This window comes from Plectropomus leopardus, chromosome 2 (genome assembly GCF_008729295.1).
Source record: "Plectropomus leopardus isolate mb chromosome 2, YSFRI_Pleo_2.0, whole genome shotgun sequence".
In the NCBI taxonomy this organism is placed as follows: Eukaryota; Metazoa; Chordata; class Actinopteri; order Perciformes; family Serranidae; genus Plectropomus; species Plectropomus leopardus.
The window spans coordinates 19,308,103-19,327,198 of NC_056464.1; the positions used below are offsets into that span (position 1 = coordinate 19,308,103).

The 19,096-nt window shown below is 38.9% G+C and overlaps 1 protein-coding gene across 1 annotated transcript; it reads right to left on the reverse strand.

The window, feature by feature from the left end:
- Positions 1-1,383: 1,383 nt before the first annotated feature.
- gata2b (GATA binding protein 2b) lies at positions 1,384-11,476 on the reverse strand. The gene is made up of 6 exons (XM_042505989.1): positions 11,334-11,476; positions 10,696-11,119; positions 9,327-9,905; positions 7,118-7,263; positions 3,991-4,116; positions 1,384-2,681 (listed from the first exon to the last, which is right to left on the reverse strand). The coding sequence occupies exons 2-6, from the start codon at positions 10,919-10,921 to the stop codon at positions 2,403-2,405; spliced, it is 1,356 nt and encodes a 451-aa protein (XP_042361923.1). The 5' UTR covers positions 10,922-11,119; positions 11,334-11,476; the 3' UTR covers positions 1,384-2,402.
- Between the last annotated feature and the right edge of the window lie 7,620 nt (positions 11,477-19,096).

A 19,096-nucleotide genomic window follows, 5' to 3' on the forward strand; every position in this document is an offset into this window, starting at 1 on the left:
ATTTCTGTTTTACCTGCACAACAACCAGGAATATCACAGATCAATCACGTGTTACGTCATCTCATATGATGCTACTCAGCCAATCAAACCTGTGCTCTCCAACCTGCATTGGGACTCAAGTGGGTGAGATACACATACGGGGAAGATGAGACAAGAAAAGAGACAATAATCAGAGAGAGAGAGTCAGAGAAAAGTAATTTCACATGGCGTGTTCTGAGAAGAGAAAAGTAGACAACTAAAACAGAGCTTTCTATACAGAAACGACACACTTGCACATGTTCAGTCTTCCCACAGGCAGTAAAAAACCAGTAAGAATGTGGCTGTGACTGTGGTGATTATTAAAGCCGCAGTGTGAAGCGCCACTACGAGACAAAGCACAAAGCATTTTTTTGAGCAAATATATTTACTCAAATCTTAACTATGAACCCATAAAATCAAATTTTTTTACATGGTCCTGAATCACTGAATCATAACGCAAGTTATGATTAAACCTTACTAACCCATCCAACAACGGCAAAGAGTACTAGCCAATCAGAGGAAGAGTAGAGCACGTCATTCCTTTGCTATCCTTAGAAACGCAAAGTCATATACGGTAGATTCTAAGCTCCAGCCAGCATGTGGTTAGCTTATCTTAGCATAAAGATAGACGCCGAGGAACTTCCCAAAAATAAAATCCGCCTATCAGTTCCTCCAAAGCTTGTCTGTTTCAAAGAGTAAACACGATGCCTTGTGATTTTAAAGCATCTTATGAATAGGAGTGTTTCTTGGCCTGGCGCAGCAACTTCTGGGACTCCAGGAAATTAGCAGCAGAAAGTTGTAAGTGTTGATTGTGGGATTTGTTACCTTTCGTCAGAGCTAGGCTAGCTGTTTCCCTCTGTTTCCAGTCTTTAAGATAAGCTAACCATCTGCTGGTTGTAGCTTCACTTTTCTGATGTAAAAATTAGATTGGCATCAATTTTCTCATCTTGTAAGAAAGCATGTGAGGGTATTTCTGAAAATGTGTCCAGAGATGAGCAAGGACACATAGGAAGCTACTGAGCTTTTGATGCATGTAAGATAAAAGAAAGACACTTACTGAGGCCTTTACACACAAAAGTTTCTTCTTTGTGCAATTAATTTACAAGTCAAAATATATGTTTATATATATATTTTTTCACACAGAATTTGAATATTATGCAAGATAACAGTGATGTAATTTCTTTTGGGAATGAGGTTTAATTTTCTGAGCTTTTGCACCGGGAATAAAGGCTTTAACCGATCACATTCACCAATCACAGAACGGATGTCGCAACGTCACTACAATGGCGAACCTGTGGCAACTGTCGCATATTTGCATCGCTGCCAATATGAATACTTTCGATGCAAAATGTTCACAAGCAAGTGTTACACATTTTCGTATCATTTATTCATCACAATCCAGTGTGTAAAGGCCTTTATAGTGGTACAGAGAAACAAATAGGTGGAACTGACAATGTAGCTTTTAACTGTATTAATTGAATGTCTGAAGGTGCATTTATGAAGATGGTCATATGTATCTGTCTACGTTCACCCTGGTACCTTGTTCCACATGGCATGAAGGACAGCACAATAAGGCAAATGAATTTCTGTAACTGTTGTTATTATGAAGGCTCAAATACAGAATATTGGATATTGAATAGAAGGAGCAGATTGGATAATGAACTTGATCTTTTTATTTCTTACGAGTATAAATGTTGACCAGCTCAAAGAAAGCGCTTCAGCTAAAAATATATTCATAACTGGGATAACAGTATCCATGTTATAATTCAGGTGATATAGTAAAAGAAAAAAATGTAGTGAAAATAAATTATCTGAATAACAATAATAATTATAATAACAATAATTATAATAAACAGTGTCAAATTAGGATTCATAAACCTTTTTGTTTGCTTTCTTTCTTTTGTGAAAATTTCTTTAAAATTGTCCATAAGCAAAAAAAAAAAAAAAAAAAAGTCCAGCATATTCTCATTTACTGTTGCAAAGGTGATATCCCTTGCCACGGACATCCCCTTCAGTCTCACACATTTACAATATTCACAGTTACTATAAACCTGTTCGGCACATACTGAGCCACACTGCAGTCAGTCAGGCTGTCAGTGGGGACAAACCTATGAGGTGCAAAGACATTTTTGTGTTTACATGTGGGTGCCTGGCTGACAGGAAGCGGAATATCACTCTCTGCCTTCCATCATCAAAATAGGTACCTATAGATAAGGAGTAAAAAGGTAATTTCCTCCCACAATACATCAGTTCTCCAACATACCATTGGCGTAATCAATCAAGAGACAATCAAGATGAAGACACACAAACTGCATGTCTGAAACATTGTACACACTGTCCTCTAGCAAGACCCTCAACCATCTCAGGGTCCCCCAGTGTCCCTCTCAACCCATGGCCGTCACCATGTTAGAGTGGTGCGGGTGCCCAAAGGAAGGGTGTATCGGGGTGGGCGTGGGAAGCATGTGTCCAGAGTGGCTGAAAGGAGGCAGGTGGCCCATGGACATGTGTCCGGCCAGAGAGCTGAAGGGAGAGCTCTTGTCATGCAGGCTTTTGGTAAACTCCTCGTAGCTGTCGCTGCCTCTCTTGCTCTTTTTGGATTTGTTGGACATTTTTCGGTTGCGTGTCTGTATTCCTTCCTTCTTCATGGTCAGAGGCCGGTTCACCTGTGTAGAGAGGGAGAAGTGAGGAGGTGAGTGTTCTGGTTAAACTTTGGAGGGAAAGTTGAAACTCTGAAATTTTTAATTTTTTTTGTTGTTGAGTTTTGTAAGAACTAAAAAGACCAAGGCTGCGATCCAATAGTCTTGGCTTGAAAAAGTTCCTAACTCTTAAGTATCTAAAGCCCCTTTTACACTGTACAAACAAAACAAAACAAAACAAAAAAACACTAACACTCACTAAAATTGTAGCTTTGTATGTAATGGGAAAGATTTCAGTCTGAGAGGGTGAAGTATCAAAGATGCGTTTTTAGCAGTCCATCTTCAGAACATTGTAGTTTAACCATGAGGTAGCCTGGTCAATAACATTCACCATCACATAATTATGTGCACTCAAAATCTCCTAGGGCCACAGTTGTCTTTTCCTAAGTTTCGTAGTAATTCTTCCCCACATCTTTCCTTGACCTTATGACCTTTTCAACCAAATCAGGATAGAGTGTTTGGAAAAAAACATAGGACACATCAGAAAAAACAATGCTCCATCTCCATCCCTCACTGCTTTCATACTTCTCCATCTCGTCTGTGGGACTCAGCCCCAAACCAATGAGTTTCTACTAAGAATGTAGAACATGAAAAATGAGTAAAAAATAATATATTTTTAATATTAGCAAAAGCTAAAAAAAAATCCCTAAAACAGTAAGGCTTTGTAGTTTATACCAAATGTTACTTAGGGAGGAGCAAATACTGCATTTTTTGGGAATTATTTTCAGCTGTGGATTAATACACATTTGGAGCTCTAGTATATCTAGCACCAGAACACTTGGGAATGTGTGGCTCACTGATTTTTTAAAATTAGTTTTAAGAAAGGTTTTAAGGTCTAGGACACTAAAAAATAAACTATATCAGGCTTTTGCTTCTCAAACAATACTTGTGGTGTGATGTATAGGCTTTTTGACTTTAAGAAAAATAGAAATATCATCATATTCATCCTTTAAAAATATGCATCCCTACTACCTCTTCTCTATTTTGATGCCGCAAGTCTTAATGCTATTCATAAGGAGCCTTGTGGCGGTCCCACTCAACAACAGTCCCACCATTGTGACTCTCAAGGGGATTACCCCTACCATGGAAACAATAAAGCACAAAGAAAGAAAACACCAACGAGTCCAACAGTGTCTGAGAGTAAAACAGACCTCACTCTCTCACTCTCTCTTTTCTGCCTCACTTATCCCTCGACGATCAGTGGGACCTGCCTGCCTACTTCCCGTCTACTTGACCCTGCCGGGTCCAACTTGGTGATCAGCAGTCAAAGACTTACGTTATGCAGTTTAAAGTAGAGGCCGCAGGCGTTGCACACGGGGTCTCCATTTGCGTTGCGCCGCCAGAGTGTGGTGAGGGTCGTCTGACAGTTAGCACAACAGGTGCCCGCTCGTCTGGCTGCAGACTGTGGAAAGATATTAAGCTTTGATTAGAGCTCAGCACAAGCAGACACAGCACGAGTAACCTCAACAATACATTTAGGAGTCTATTTCAGTATGTATAATGTATGAGATTAGTTAAACTTTCTAATCTACTGATTTAAACTTTTTCATGACATTAGGGAAGGGAAACTCAACTTTCTTTGCTTGGGGGGCTCTTTTGCAAAATGACAGGAGGCAGGGGGATGCACAGGTCAGGCTTACACAGGCATTTGTAGGATTTATGGACATTCAGGCCTGGCAAAACCTTAATTTTAATGCTTTTCTTTGCAGTTTGCTACCTTATTTACATTCACAGTACAAAAAAATACCAGTGTGAATTTATTTATTTTCAATGTAAAAATAGGCAGGACACCCGCCACCCTATCATGGGGCAATTTTGGCCCGTGGGCCGTAAATTGAGAAGTTTTATATAGGGCCACAACTTGTAATTATTAAACATGTATACTTGCTAATAAACCGTCAGCAAATTGCAATAAAGTGCCTATCTCAGGTTTGTGGAGGCCTATGGTGACATTTTTAAAAGTCTTGTTTCGTCAGACCAACAGCCCAAAACCATATCATAGTATGAAAACCAGAAAATATTAACATTTGAGAGGCTGGAACTAGTAAATGCTTGTAATTTTTTCTTAAAAAAATAACAGTTGGTGCTAATTAATTTCCTTTCAAGTGGCACATCAATCAGTTAACTGAATGTTGGAGCTTTCCTTGATGCATTTATAGACATTTAATTTGTGATAGTTACCTCCCCCAATATTTTGACAGCAAATATCAAATAAAAAAAAATATAATCAAAGATCTCACATTAATATGATACAGTAGCCTATATTTGTTATAATGTATGCTTAATTTATATGCACAGATATACTTTAAAATTATTATTTCATGTTATCTTCCAGGAAAGCAATGCATTAATCTGCACACTTTAAATGTTCTAATTATCTAACAAAAACATCAAATGACTTCATTATTTCTATAATCACCATCCCAGATTTTTCCCATAAATACTCTGAAAATCAAATGCCCAGCCATGCAGGTCAAACACCAGCTTCAATAACTTTCCCACTCGTTTTTCTTTAATGTTCACTGATGCGCTGTACTTTCTCTGGTGGACGGAGAGCTTGACCACTCGGAAAGGTCTGAGCCTATAGTTAGAAGGCCGCGGGAGGAAAACAGGCGCTGGTCCTGCTGCTTTATCTGGACCGGTCAGATATCCGGATAGGAAACAACCGGAAGGCTGCTGCCGCTTCTGGAGCAACTACGAACTACGGAAACAAGGCCTGATAAATGGCTGTATTATATTGCTATTGGAGCGAACAGACGCTGGAATAAAACGCACGTATATTTTGTGTGAAGCGGACAGCTGTTTGCATGCGCGGGTCTGCAGGTCAGCATCGACAGATAAAAACCTGTTGTCAAAGCGACGCAGACTCACGCCAGCCCGCGTGCGTCAACTAAACAGACTGATCAGGTGAAGAGAATTTTTTTTTTTTTCCCCCGAAACTACTTTTAATGGTTGACTATAATTATAATCACAATATGCTAATTATAATTTCTCTGTCAGCGAGTTATAATACTTTGCTCACCGGTAACCTTTTGTCGATTGACCTTTTTTTTTTTTAAACGAGTGTGAGGTTGCGTTTTCTCGTGCGTTTTCATAGGCCTATTAGATTAAACCATATATCTTTCAGCGCAAAATTAGGCTTTCGTCATGATAAACAGTGCTGCTGTTTCTATTTTCTATATCCTTGCTTTTGCAAGGTCTGTTGGTCTAGGATTCCATGTAAATAACACAATTTCAAACCATTTCCACGACTCCCAGAATAAAAACGCCACTGTGGTGTACACACTGTTAATTTAGGCGACAGCTGATTTAATGAGCAGGTCTGTTGACTCTGCAAATACTGTCTTCATTTCATAGCTGCCTCCTGCTGAATCACACAAATACAACTGGTGCAACAGGTTTGCAATGAATGCACTGAGGCTGCAAATATACAGCTTTACTTTGAAATTTTAAAGAGTCATCAAATAATAAGAATAATTATTTTTTGTCAATCATTATTTCAGAAAAAAAAGTCTGATGAATTAGGTCTCTATTTTTACAGCATAACTTGATGCTTGGCTTTCAAGTATTTAGTTAAAATGATATTTTAGCCTTCAACTTGTGACTCCCCTAACCCCGATATTGCATTTTCTGAAAAATGGTGTCTAAATTTAAATAGTTTAAAAAAATATCACGGGATGAGTGTGACATGATTTTGGGGCTGATTGACTCCCAGCAACACTGATGTTTGAAGCAGTTCATGATGATAAAAATAACTTCAAAGCTGCTGCTGAGAAAGACTCTTGCTATCCTTTAGAAATAGGGCTATCTCTAAAATGTTAACTTTTCATGTCGTGAAGCTTTGTTACAATTCATTTTTACATAATCCAATGCCTTTTTAATGGCGTATTGCATCTGAAAATTTGTCAACCCCCAAATTAGCACTTTGTTATTACTATTATTATTATTATTATTACTATTATTATTATTATCTTAATCACCATTATGAACATATTTTTCTCACTGGACAGTGATGCCCGGCACATGTTGAAATAAAAACATATCCTGACTGAAACACTTCACCAAATCTCACAGCAGCTTTGTAAGCCATAAGTGTCAGCGAGGCCCTGTGTAGTTTTGAGGGATAGGGTTCTGGCCCTGCTATCAATGACAGTATCAGAAGTAGCCGTAATAATGATAAGAGAAACAACACAAATAGTCCAACTCTGCTAACAGCCTGAGCATTAAGGAGCAGGAGGTGAGCGACAAACACAATTCCTGGAAACTGATTGGGAAAATATAACTTTCCTGGAATTGTACCTCCTCCCCCTCTCTCCCTTTATTTACTGCCACACACACACACACACACACACACACTCACACTATTTCACTGCCGCTCTCTTTAATACACAGATGGGACTCACCAGCCTGCGTTTGGGTTTGATGAGTGGTCTGTTCTGGCCGTTCATCTTGTGGTACAGCCCGCAGGCGTTGCACAGGTAGTGTCCGGTGCTGTCACGTCTCCACAGAGGTGTGGAGGTGGCTCCACAGTTTACACACTCACGGCCCTCTGAAGGAGAACACACAGACATCATATTTGAAAGCTGTCTTGAATACAAATTTCCCCTGCTTTTTGATCTACCTTTGTTTTTAAATGATTATTGAATATGATGATTGTGTTTATGGTCACCAAATTTTAAAGATAGATTTTGATATCGCCTTTTCTAGCAGGAAGTAATTTGAACCTTTACTGCTAATTTTCTGAATTAGTGCATGTGCAGCTTACTGTAGGTTAAAGAACATGTAATATACTTTCTCACCCACTGTCCCTTTGTTTGTGAGAGTACAGAGAAAGAAACAGTATATGTGTGTAGTGCTGGAATATAAAGTGACTCTGTTACATGCATTGTGCCATAGCAGAAGCACAAGCACAAAAAAGATAAAAGCTGAAGAGGACTTTGCTGTACAATCAGTAATTATAATCTCCCCTGTGCTGTCAACAAGGACGTAGGCCTCATTTCAGTATTTGGGGGGGACACACAAGAAGCAGGTTTGGGGATCCTCTAGAGAGTTTCTAGCATAAAAAAATGTACTTTTTGCATTCTGCTGAACTTTTGAATTTGTGGTAGAAAACCTTTTAAAATGAGTGTTAGGATCTTCCTCTATATAAAAACTAGCATCCGACACTTCCTGCATTTCTGTGATTTTTTTCCCCTTTTTTGTGTGTAAATTGGTGCCTTTTTTGCATTTGGTTATGGTGTAAATGTCTTGCTTTTTGTAAAAAATACATATTCTAAATATTTAGGAGGATGTGCCCCCCCCCCCCTTTTTTTATTTTATGAAAGCATTTAATGCTACCTTACAAAATAAATGATGTGAATCGAATACCCTTTACCTTCGAATGAGGAAAACAACCATAAAGACAAAAAAGACACAATATAGGTCGATATTTTTAGGAAATATTCCTAAATTCCATAATTACAGCAATTATCTAGTAAAGTCAACCACATTTTGCAGCCACTTAGCTCTTATTTAATAATAAGTCATTCAGAGTGAGTTTAGGTCACCCTCCCTGCACTCTCTCCTTGTTAGTAAACTGGTTAAACACAATCAGGCTTAAGCTGGGAGTCTCCTGCTCTGTAATCAAATAACAATCAGGACAATGTATTACTGTCTTATGTAACAGAGAAGCGACTCCTAGCCTAAATACTGAGGTTTTTGGCTCGGCGCGCCTGCGGATCTTCCTTTCACACCTCTGGGCTGGTTCCAGTTCAGTGTGCTGCTGCAGCCAGCTCAGGCATCATTACAGAGTCACGGTTAACAAAAGAGGATTATCAGAGTCGCTCTGTGTTGGAGGACTGTCGAGTGCAGGCTTAGGCCTCTGCAAACACGTGCTGAAAAAATAGTGTTATCATTATTAATTATTAGGCCTATTATACTGATACAGTTTACAAAATAAGTAGATAAAAAATAAAGGCGCTTGATGATGCTCACTCACAGCCAGGCTGCTGCGTTTGAGGTCACACAGAATAAATCATAAGTAATTAATCTGGTTACATTTGGAATATATTGGATTGCTAATGGATGTTATCATTTTAAAGAGTGGTGTTTATATAGTAATAAGTATTTTTCCTGTCAAAAAAAGCTTTCATTTCAACAATTAACATTATGTTTCCTGCGATAATAATTGTCTATCTGCTTAATGTTGGCTAAGATTCATAAACCTCGTCGATTTTAATAGGCAGTTTAACTGTGTATGTTTGTGTCCATTATGCAGCAATATCGTGAAATCTGCGTCTCATGGGAATATTAACAGAGTAGGCTATATAAATGATAAGTCTGGTATATAAAACGAAACGACGCAAGGTTGCACTAAAATATCACAAACTCATCTTTTCACCACAGACTGCCTTAAAAAAATATTATGCACTTACTTTTTTTTTTTTAAAAAATGCATGAGTTACTTTGTAATTGCCTCTCTTAGTTTTAATTTAGTTACCATCGACTTGCAACAAAAAAGGTGATAAAATCGTTACTTACTGACTCAGAACAGCCTCAAATATTGTTTGAATATATTTATATTTAATTTCTTTTATTTTGTGAGTAGTCTGGGGTGTGTTTGCGGTGACTCACCGGTGCAGGACCGTGTCTTGCCTTTGTTCCTGGAGGTGAAGCTGGGTGATGCTCCCAGCAGGCTGCCCGGGTGAAACAAACTGCTGCCGTATTCGTGCGCCGCTGCGAGAGAGTAGGTGGGATACGTCGGTATGGGATGGTGGGTGGAGGAGGTCTGCGAGCTCATCGAGGCCAGGCTGCTCCTCAGCGGGCTGGAGCCCTCCATCTTCATGCCCTCCGATAACGACACTTGGTATTTGATAGATTCCTTCTCGTCCATCCTGGTGGCGGAGGGAGACGCGGCCCCGGGGTCCGGTGATACGTCCTTAGGCGGTGTGGGAGGGAAAGTGTACAGATGCGGGCTGGAGTGGGAAGGCGGCGTTAAAGAGGATGCGGACACCGCGTTGGAGTTGCTGCTGCACGGGTAGACCGCGGAGAGGCCGCCGGGGGACGCGGAGCCCGGGTGGTGCAGGCTGGGCTTGCTGAAGGGGCTGACGGCCCAGGCGTTGTGGTGGTGGTGGTGGTGAGCCGACAGGGCTGGTTTCCCTCCGTCCAGCCATGAGATCCCCGGGCTGTGGATGAGAGTCCCCGTCAGACGAGCTGAGAAATAACACAAAAGCAGACTATTTATTATACATGTGATGGCAGGCTGATTCAGCATTTAGAGAAACATGAGGTGTATTTAGGCAAGTTTGAATGCAAAAATAACTTGTTGATCCATGGACACGTTGGGCTCATGTAAACGTGTAAATAAAACATAAATCCCATTACATAAATTTACAATGATATTCCACAATTAGCCTACGAAAAATATATTAAACTGATTTAGCCTATGCATTTAAAAAGCATTCAGTTCCTGATTGCACATGGCATTTTTTGGGTGAATCACTTGCATCAAATTTTAAATCACAAAAATATAGGCTAATTTGGTTTATCAGATTCTTGAGCAAGCAATGCGTTTATGCAGAAGACCAGAAAAAAAATCATTATCGTGTGATTTTAATCAACGTTTAAAACATGATAGATATGCCTACTTTTATTGTCCCCGTGGGAAAATTGGTTTGCAGCTTGTCACAAAGGTATTTTAGCACACAAACATGAAGTCACCATACCATACACATACTGTATTATGAAAGTCACACATGGCAAAAAAAGTTATCCGTAGACATACACAATGACAAAGAGTAAAAAACTATTAGGTGCTGTTTTGCATTCTGATTGAAATAAAATGGCCTGATGGCTATCATAAAAACTATATTATATGCTATTGTTCTCAGAGTTATCTATCCATTTAGCCTGCTATGGTTTTCTACAATAGAGCCAGCAGTGAGGGTTTTTTTTTGTCGTTAGTTAAAGTTACACTGTTGGGTCATGCGTAGCTCCATCTCACCGTGCGTTTGGCTGTAGGACACTCTGGCCCTGGCTGGGTTGTGGTAATACGGGTTTCCTTGTGAGTCCAGGTGATTAAAGAAAACATCCACCTCATCCGGAGGCAGGAGCTGCGCCGTGGGCTCCATGTAGTTGTGCCCCAGGCCGTGGTGGTGAGAGTCCGGGTGTTGTCCGTTCAGCACTGCGTGGTGGTGCATCCAGCGGGGCTGATCAGCCGCCACATCCATCTTTGTGGCTTCTCGCGCTTTTATAAAGCAAACTGATATACTATCCAGGGAAAGGACACAAGGCGGTCTAAATGATGTGTCCTTTACGAGATCTTCACTGTGTCCATTTACAGTAGAGGACTAATGCTTTGTCTTCGGCTCCTCTGACTTTAATTCCTCTCTTCTCCGGGACATTGAGTGGAGTTTGACACTGGAAACCTGCAGCAAGCAAACATCAGATGTTAATATTTTAAAGGGTGCTGATGTCAGCATCTACACGCAGAGCTCCTTTAGTGATGCATCTTTAGATTAACAAAAAAATCAACACACCCACCATATTCACTGTCACTCTCCTCACTGCTCATCAACAAGCCAGCACGCTTTAACAACACTCATCACAGATGCCTCACCCAACATGATAAACACGCCGTACCTTTGTCACTGTTTTTTTATCCACTGCGTCCGATCAACTCGCGCCTGTTTGGATGAAGGTCCCCTTTTTATGTAGCTGCAGCTCCTCTCCAGTTCTCGGCTGGTGTTTGTTGGAGTGAACTCCGTCCACTGGGACTTAAAGCAACACGTATAACTGTGGCTGACAGCGCGGGGCAGGCTTGTCAAGCTCAGGGGCGGAGTCTCCATGAAAGATTTGACTCAGCCAATTGCACAGCACCTCTGCAAAACCTCACAGGCTCCCCCTCACCAGAGAATCACTAAAATGCCTCTCCTACACAGGCCTATGTTATGACTTTGTTGCACTTTATGGAATTGAAATTTTCATGTGTAGAATTACATCTATCAGTATCCATGAATAGGAAGTATACAAACACATTGATGGCATATTTCTCTAAACCTACAGCTGCTTTTCAATAGGGCTTATGGCAAGCACAGACAAAATATTTTTGTATCTATTGAATTTAAATAAAAACATGGACACACCTTCTAGAATTACATGTCAGTAATATCCACGTCTTTCAGTCTTTCTGCATATTTTTGGTGTTGTGTATAGACGTGTATGAAGACCATGTTTTATTAACAACACAGTCACACCCCTCTGCAATCGCATATTAATCTCATACTTTAACTTTTATCACAGAAATACATGTGAAACTGTGTCCTTAATTTATGTGGCAATGTCCCCAGACACTCAAATTTAATCGTAGGCCTAACCGCTTTGAAGAAATATTGATAAATTCCCAACTGATAATATGATTTATTTAGGGCACTTTACTATATTATACAATGTTGCCAAAGCTTGTTAATACAAACTGTAGAATTATAATAAACAATCAAACAGTAACATTACAAAATGGCAGGGAAAACAACAGCCGTGGATAAGATTAGCATCTCCGTCTCTCTGAAGGAACAATTAACTACAGTTCTAGTAATACACAATCATAGGCTACATATCAATCGTAAAGAAAAGAAATCCCATCTCTCTTTCTCCCTCTCTCCCTCCCTCCCTCTCTCCCTCTCCTCGTGCGTGATTGACAGACAATAATTGGAGAGGGAGCGCTTGCAGCCCGGCCGGCAGACTCTGCCGCCTGCTTGACGCCGTTTCCTGACGTCAGTGCATCTTAGTGAAAAAAAAAAAAAACAGAATCAGGACATGAACTTTTTTTTTTAGAGAGAGAGAGAGAGAGAGAGAGAGAGAGAGAGAGAGAGAGAGAGAGAGAGAGACGGGGTTGCCCGGACTCTGCTGCAGTCTCAGCGGATGAACTCGAGGAAGGACACTGCAACTGATATTTACACTGTGGCAGCATTAATAATACATCAAGTACATCCTCCCGACTCTGCTGAGATTTCCAAGAGCAGGCCAGCAAGAGCTACGTGGCAAACTACTGCCAAGGTGGACTACAGAGATTATACCAGATTATGATAAGATTAGATAGCTCAAATGTTCTTGGTGAGGAAATTCTTCTGCAGCGCACAGACAGAGTCCGTTTGCGGACTTTGTGAACTATCAGGAAAAAAAAAATGCCGTGAAGCATCTTGGTCATCTCGCAGGTCATATGCAGGTTAATGTGCAAGAACAAAAAAGAAAATAACATTACTGTCCACTGTTTGAGCGACACTTTTTAGCAGAAAGTCTTATCTCTCTCATAGGTGTGGTAGGCCTAAATGGCATACATCTGGAAGTCCAGCAGGTCAGAAAAGTCTTGAAACGTGATGCGAAGTTTAGATGGATTTAGTTCTGTTCCCCATATACTACTTTATATGCGTTTTAATTACAAAGATCAAGCAGTGACGGTGATGAAGTGTCCAGCTAAATCTATCTATCTATCTGTCTATCTATCTATCTATCTATCTATCTATCTATCTATCTATCTATCTATCTAATTTTATTTATCCCGAGAGAAATTGCTGTGCAGGAGTTGAAATACAAATTTAGAATAATAACACAAAGCATGCAATAAGGACTATAACAAGGTAGGAAAACAATTTACTGCAAATATATATATATATAAATAGGCTACAGTATAAATGTTAATCTCAACATAATCAAGATAACGCTAAGGTGCAAATAGGCTATAAAAACTGTCCCATAGTACGGTTTAAAATATAATATAATATATAATATAAAAATATAGGCTAAAAAAACATGGGGGAAAATATGACACAAACAGTTAATCGTGACAAATGGTATTTTAAGCATTTTCTTATGGTTGCTATCAAATCTATCTTTCTTTCTATCTTTCTATCTGTCTATCTATCTATCTATCTATCTATCTATCTATCTATCTATCTATCTATCTATCTATCTATCTAATTTAGTAAAATATCTATTTCGTAACAACTGAGTTTATTAGTCCAACTTTAAGGCCGCTAAACTGCAGCTTTAGATGATTATTATGTTAAGATACGCTAAATGTTTTGTTTATTTTTATTTTTATCAGGCAACAATGTAAAGAAGTGAAAATCCTTATTTACACGGAGACAATGATTTCTTTCAATCAGTATTAAGAGGAAATCCACCGTACAGTCTGAAGAAAGCGGAACATACCGGAGGGACGGAGTGTGGCAGCATTAGAGCTCATCAGCATGATAATGTGAAAATACACATGCTTTGAGTGTGAGCCCTTTTGATCTGGCGTGGCGATAAAACCTTATCGGCGGCGAACATCCACTTCCATTTTAGGATTTGACATTAATGCAATCCGCCCTTCTTCTTCTTCTCCTCTTTTTTTTTTTTACTGCTCTTTTCTCACACGAGCGCAGGCGAAAGAGAGAGGTCACAGCCCGATTCAGCTCTGAGAATCTCATTATAGAAGTGCCTTTGAAAGGAAGTGGTTTTACCTCATAATAAAGATAAAAATGAAATGTCACTATGGTATACTGGTATAAGTAATATAGACGTTTATTAGGCTATAGGATTAATCTTAATTAAAACCTAATTAATTATGTGATTGTTTATCATTATTTATTACTATTATCATCATTAATATTGTTATTTATATTAGTATTATTATGGTGTTTTTATTTTTCTTTAAAAAAATTAAAAATAATTTTTGCTGTTGTTTTTAACACTCCCTCACGTCAAATAATAATTTCCTGCACTAAGAGCTCCTTACACTGTCGTGTGTGTGTGTGTGTGTGTGTGTGTGTGTGTGGTGTGTGTGTGTGTGTGTGTGTGTGTGTGTGTTTGTGTGCGTGCGTGTGCGTGTCCGTGCATGCGTGTGTGTGTTTAGTCGCTCCCCCAGATTGAAAGAGAAATCCAATGCTGCTAGGATCCTTGGGTCCCACTGATTATAACCCATCCCGGGGTAATTTTTCATCGGTGCTGGCTAATCTTTGTTCTTTGTGAAGATAATAAATAGCCTAATCGTTATCAGCGAGCTGCTGGAGGTGTCGGGGAGAATGGGGGCTGATCGGCCTGGGAAATAGGCTCCAAAGTGCCGCGGAATAAATGGCATTTCTTATCTCTCTCTCCCAGATTATCGCCGCCTTTTCAAACTCGCACAACAAATACATCTAATGCAGGGAATGCATCATTTACTGGAGCAGATCTGTGTAAATGATAGATAGATAGATTAGAGGAAGGGGCCTGCACGGTGTGGGGGGGTGGGGGGGCTATTATTTACAAGTTTAATGTTGTGCATGTGCGAAGTCTTTATTCGGCGTATTTAGACAGCATAAATACAGCTCGCTTTTCCATTATTTTTTTTAGGTTATCAGTGGGAGCCATCTGAGGTTCCGGTTCTTTGTGGTAGGCCTATCTTATTTCTTTCATGTTGGATTTGACTGGATAAGAGTTAAACAGACGCAGCCGCTTCCACGCAGGGAGAAAAATATATTTGAATAATGTTTTCATGTGTTGGGAATTTTTGCAAATACCAAATGCGAGAAAGCGGTATTAAACCACGGGTAAAGCGGTCTGGTTACAAACAGGCTTGTTAGATTTACTTGATATTTGAAACTCATAGGCCAGGAGTGTGGGATTGATTTTATTTTCATTTTATGTTTTTATCATGATCTAAATCTTACAGGACTTTATGTGGCTGTTCCTGAAGCATTGTGTTCCTCCTAGTGAAAACAGTGAAGATGATTTGATTAGGCCAGTTTTAACCAAAGTGTCTTTAAAACTCTATCTCCTATTTATCCATAAACCAAATTTAAATGAAGGAAATTGAAAAACTCTTTTTTTTTCAATTTCTGATTTGTCTTTAATTAAGACCCAAAATCATAAATTAAAAATCAAACACACTTTATGAATAAGATGAACATGATTATAAAAAAAATCCCAACACAACAATTTTTCCAAAACAAAAGCTGTTCTGCACACAAAGATTTAAGAAATCAGTGTCCTGTAAGGCACAAAGAATGAAGAGAAACCTCATTGTAGTGTTAAAGCATTGTGCCTGAGTGTGTGGGGAGTGACCAGTTATGACAGAAAAGGTATTTTTCCATTATATACAAACTGGATGCTTAATAACTTGGCAGCTGCAGCAGCCCTGGGTGCTGCTGATGGTCTCCAGGGTAACGCAGATAACAGCGCAGTCATTTTCCATATCTTACAGTCTATTATATTCAAGGATTAGTTCTCCTTCCCGAAAAGGTCAAACATAAAGTCAAGCCAGCCAGGAGTGCTGCTCCTCCTCCTCCTCCTCCTTCACCCCATAGTGACAGAGCATTTCCCATTTTTTCATACTATCTAGTTAAACCAGTGTGATGACCTTTGCTGACATGCTTTGATAGATGCAAACCTCCCACAGTAGACAACAAACCTCCCTGGATTTTCTTTTAATATTGTAGGGACTCGTGTTTGTGGTGAACAGTGATTTTGGTTAACCATCACTGTGTGCTATAATTATATTTTCTGTTACACTTGTGACTTATCCATTTAAAATAATCCTTTCTTCACCTCTTTTGTTAACTGTGACCCAAACATTGCTTTCTCTTGACTCAAGACAAAAACAGAGATTTGATTATATAGTGCATGATCAATGGGATGTGTAATCCTTAACTACTGTTTGAATGATAAGAGTATTTCTGTACGGGGTAGCAGCCTGATAGTCCAGAGGCCATATCCACAAAACATAGAGTAACTCCTATAACTGACAGATTTTGGAGAAAGTCCTAAAAATACAGGGTGTGTCAGTCCTAATTTTAAGACTCCTACTTGTGCCTAGAGTCATTCACAAAATATTTTAGTAAAAGCCACTCCAGAGTATGAGAGACGTTCAGGCACTCCAGAGGACTCCTAAGACCTCACAGTCAGTAATGTGCTGCAGGTAATGTGTTTGATTGTCAGTGTTTCAGAAATATACATCAAAATGAAAATTTAAAAGAATGTTTAGGTAAGACAAAAGTTTACCATCCTGAGGGAAAATGCTGTGCAGTAGCTGCAATACAAAAAAGTGCAAACACGGAGTGCAAATGCAAAAAGTGAAAACCCTATAAATAAGGTGCAAATACAGTGCAAATTCATAATATATACAATCAAATCGCCTCACTAACAAATCAAAACAATCCAAAACACCAGAGACGGCGGTTTGCACAAGTCTGAACAACCTGGACACTGAGAAAACTGAAGAAAACTTGAAGTATGCCTTTGATCATTATTCCTACAACTGCAAATTTGCTCTTCAGATTCATATTTGTCTGACTATTCATTGCACATTCAAAATAGTTACCAAATTTAAAAAAAAATAACACTGATTTATGGCCATTGGTGGATTTCCTAAAGAGTAAATGTATAGAGCTTATAGAAAACATATGGAGTTTTGATAATTCTATTTTATTTATTTTAACCCAATTATTAAAAAAAAAATCTAAATCTAATCTAAGTAACTCCTTTTTAGCTTGATCATTTTGTTGAATTTTATTTATTTTACATTTTGTTTAAAATATGTATTTTTTATTTTATTGGTAATTCATTTGAATCTTTCATAAAAATTTGATTTTTGATTCATTTGATTTAATTTAATATTTAATTTAACATTCACTGACAAACTTGTCAACCAGTTACTGTACTGGTGGTGGTATTATAAGTAAATTAATTTCAAAGGATGATCTCATCCAGGGGAGGCAGTATTGAGACAGAACAGAGCAGGTCAAAACTAAAACAGAAATCTGAGGTGGTGTTAAACAACTGAATTTACTCGAGTTGTGTACTTAATTGTACTGTACTACAATTTTGAGGTACTTACACTTAACTTGAGTATTGACATTTTCTGCTACTTTATACTTTCACTCCACAACAATTCAGAGGCAAATATTGTACTTCTTACTACATTAATTTGAGAACTCACTAGTTCCTTTGCAGATTTAGATTTATACAAAGTATACTTAAGAAACACACTTAGATAAGATAACACTTTATAGATAGGTGGAGGGGAAATACACATCAAAATATTAAGTAATTTTAAATCAGCCCCACCTTCATCAGCTGCAACGTCAAAGGGATGTACACATTCATACATCTATAATCATTATCAGATAATATAATATACACTGTTTTGGAATGGACCATTCTGAATAATAAGTATTTTAGCTTTTTATTTTTATGCAGATATTTTTTCCTACCACAGTATTTTTACTCCGCCTGAATTTTTGCTTTATTTGGAGTTCAGTCTGAAAGAGAGATCAGTCCACTATCTCAGTGTTTAAAATGTCATGTTTACTCTTGAGGATGAGATGGCCATGATAAGTTTCATCCTAAAACTGTATACTCCACCTGTCCTTTTCACGATTCCACATTATGAAAGATTAAATTATACAGTGTTTTAATTTTTTCTACAAGGTAAACTGGATTGTTTGCATACAGTATACTCTCCTGTAACAGCTGGTTTACACTCATCTCTCTGAGACTTTACAGTCTCTCCACTGTCTTGTGAATGTCCCTACTTGATCTCACTGTGTGCAGTCTTGAGAAGAATCTGTACAAAGTCATTAGAGGTCAGAGGTTCACTACTTCACTTCCTGCCCCGAGAGCAGCAGGAAGTGAAAGTTTACAACACCTTGTCACTAACAACCTGTCAATCAAACTCACTTTCACCGGAGCTGTTCAGGGAGTTGTAGAATTCAAAACACTGCTTTTTTTTCTTAACCTGTGAGTGTTCATCAATTTCAGACATTGTGCCTTTATTTTGTCTCTACGTGAGTCCGCCTCCTGTGGGAGTGTGCGTCTGTGTGTTTGCGCTGGTGAGCAAGTGTGCATGTACAAATGTGTTTAATAGGGACTGCAAAGGCAGTTACTAATCACGAAATCTGTGCTAACTGGCCAGAGAACTCTAAAAGCTGCACATGGTCACCAATTCATTGAGTATATGCTGAGATATTGAGATAAAAGAGATATCAGAAAGCTTTGGTGTGCTGTTGGCACGAGATATAAAGTCAGGAGTTGATCAAAGTCGATAAGTATTTTCAGACCAGTGGATCTTTTTTACAGTTTATAAAACCGTCCCATTTATTGTGTCTGCACTGCAAGCACTAGGAGCAATTGTATTTCTTAGAACGCCATTTTGAGGGACTATTTTAGCTCCTACCTCAGAGTGGGTACTCTCCCAGTACAAGAGGAACCGTTAGTGACATAAGTGTATGGTGATTGGACGAACACATACAGCGCCTGCAACCACCATTTTTTAAAAACCTGTTAGCTATGTAAACAACAGACAACACAAAACAGAAACTTTGACCCAAAACAGAAAAATTTGACGAAAACACATAAATTGTGAAGAGACCTGGATACAGTGTTGG

Excerpts from the sequence above, each read along its gene's own strand:
- gata2b (XM_042505989.1), bottom strand. The coding sequence starts at position 10,921 with ATGGATGTGGCGGCTGATCAGCCCCGCTGGATGCACCACCACGCAGTG. Across the intron at positions 7,264-9,326 it reads CAAGACACGGTCCTGCACCG|AGGGCCGTGAGTGTGTAAAC; the intron begins GTGAGTCACCGC and ends GTTCTCCTTCAG. Across the intron at positions 2,682-3,990 it reads TCTACTTTAAACTGCATAAC|GTGAACCGGCCTCTGACCAT; the intron begins GTAAGTCTTTGA and ends CTCTCTACACAG.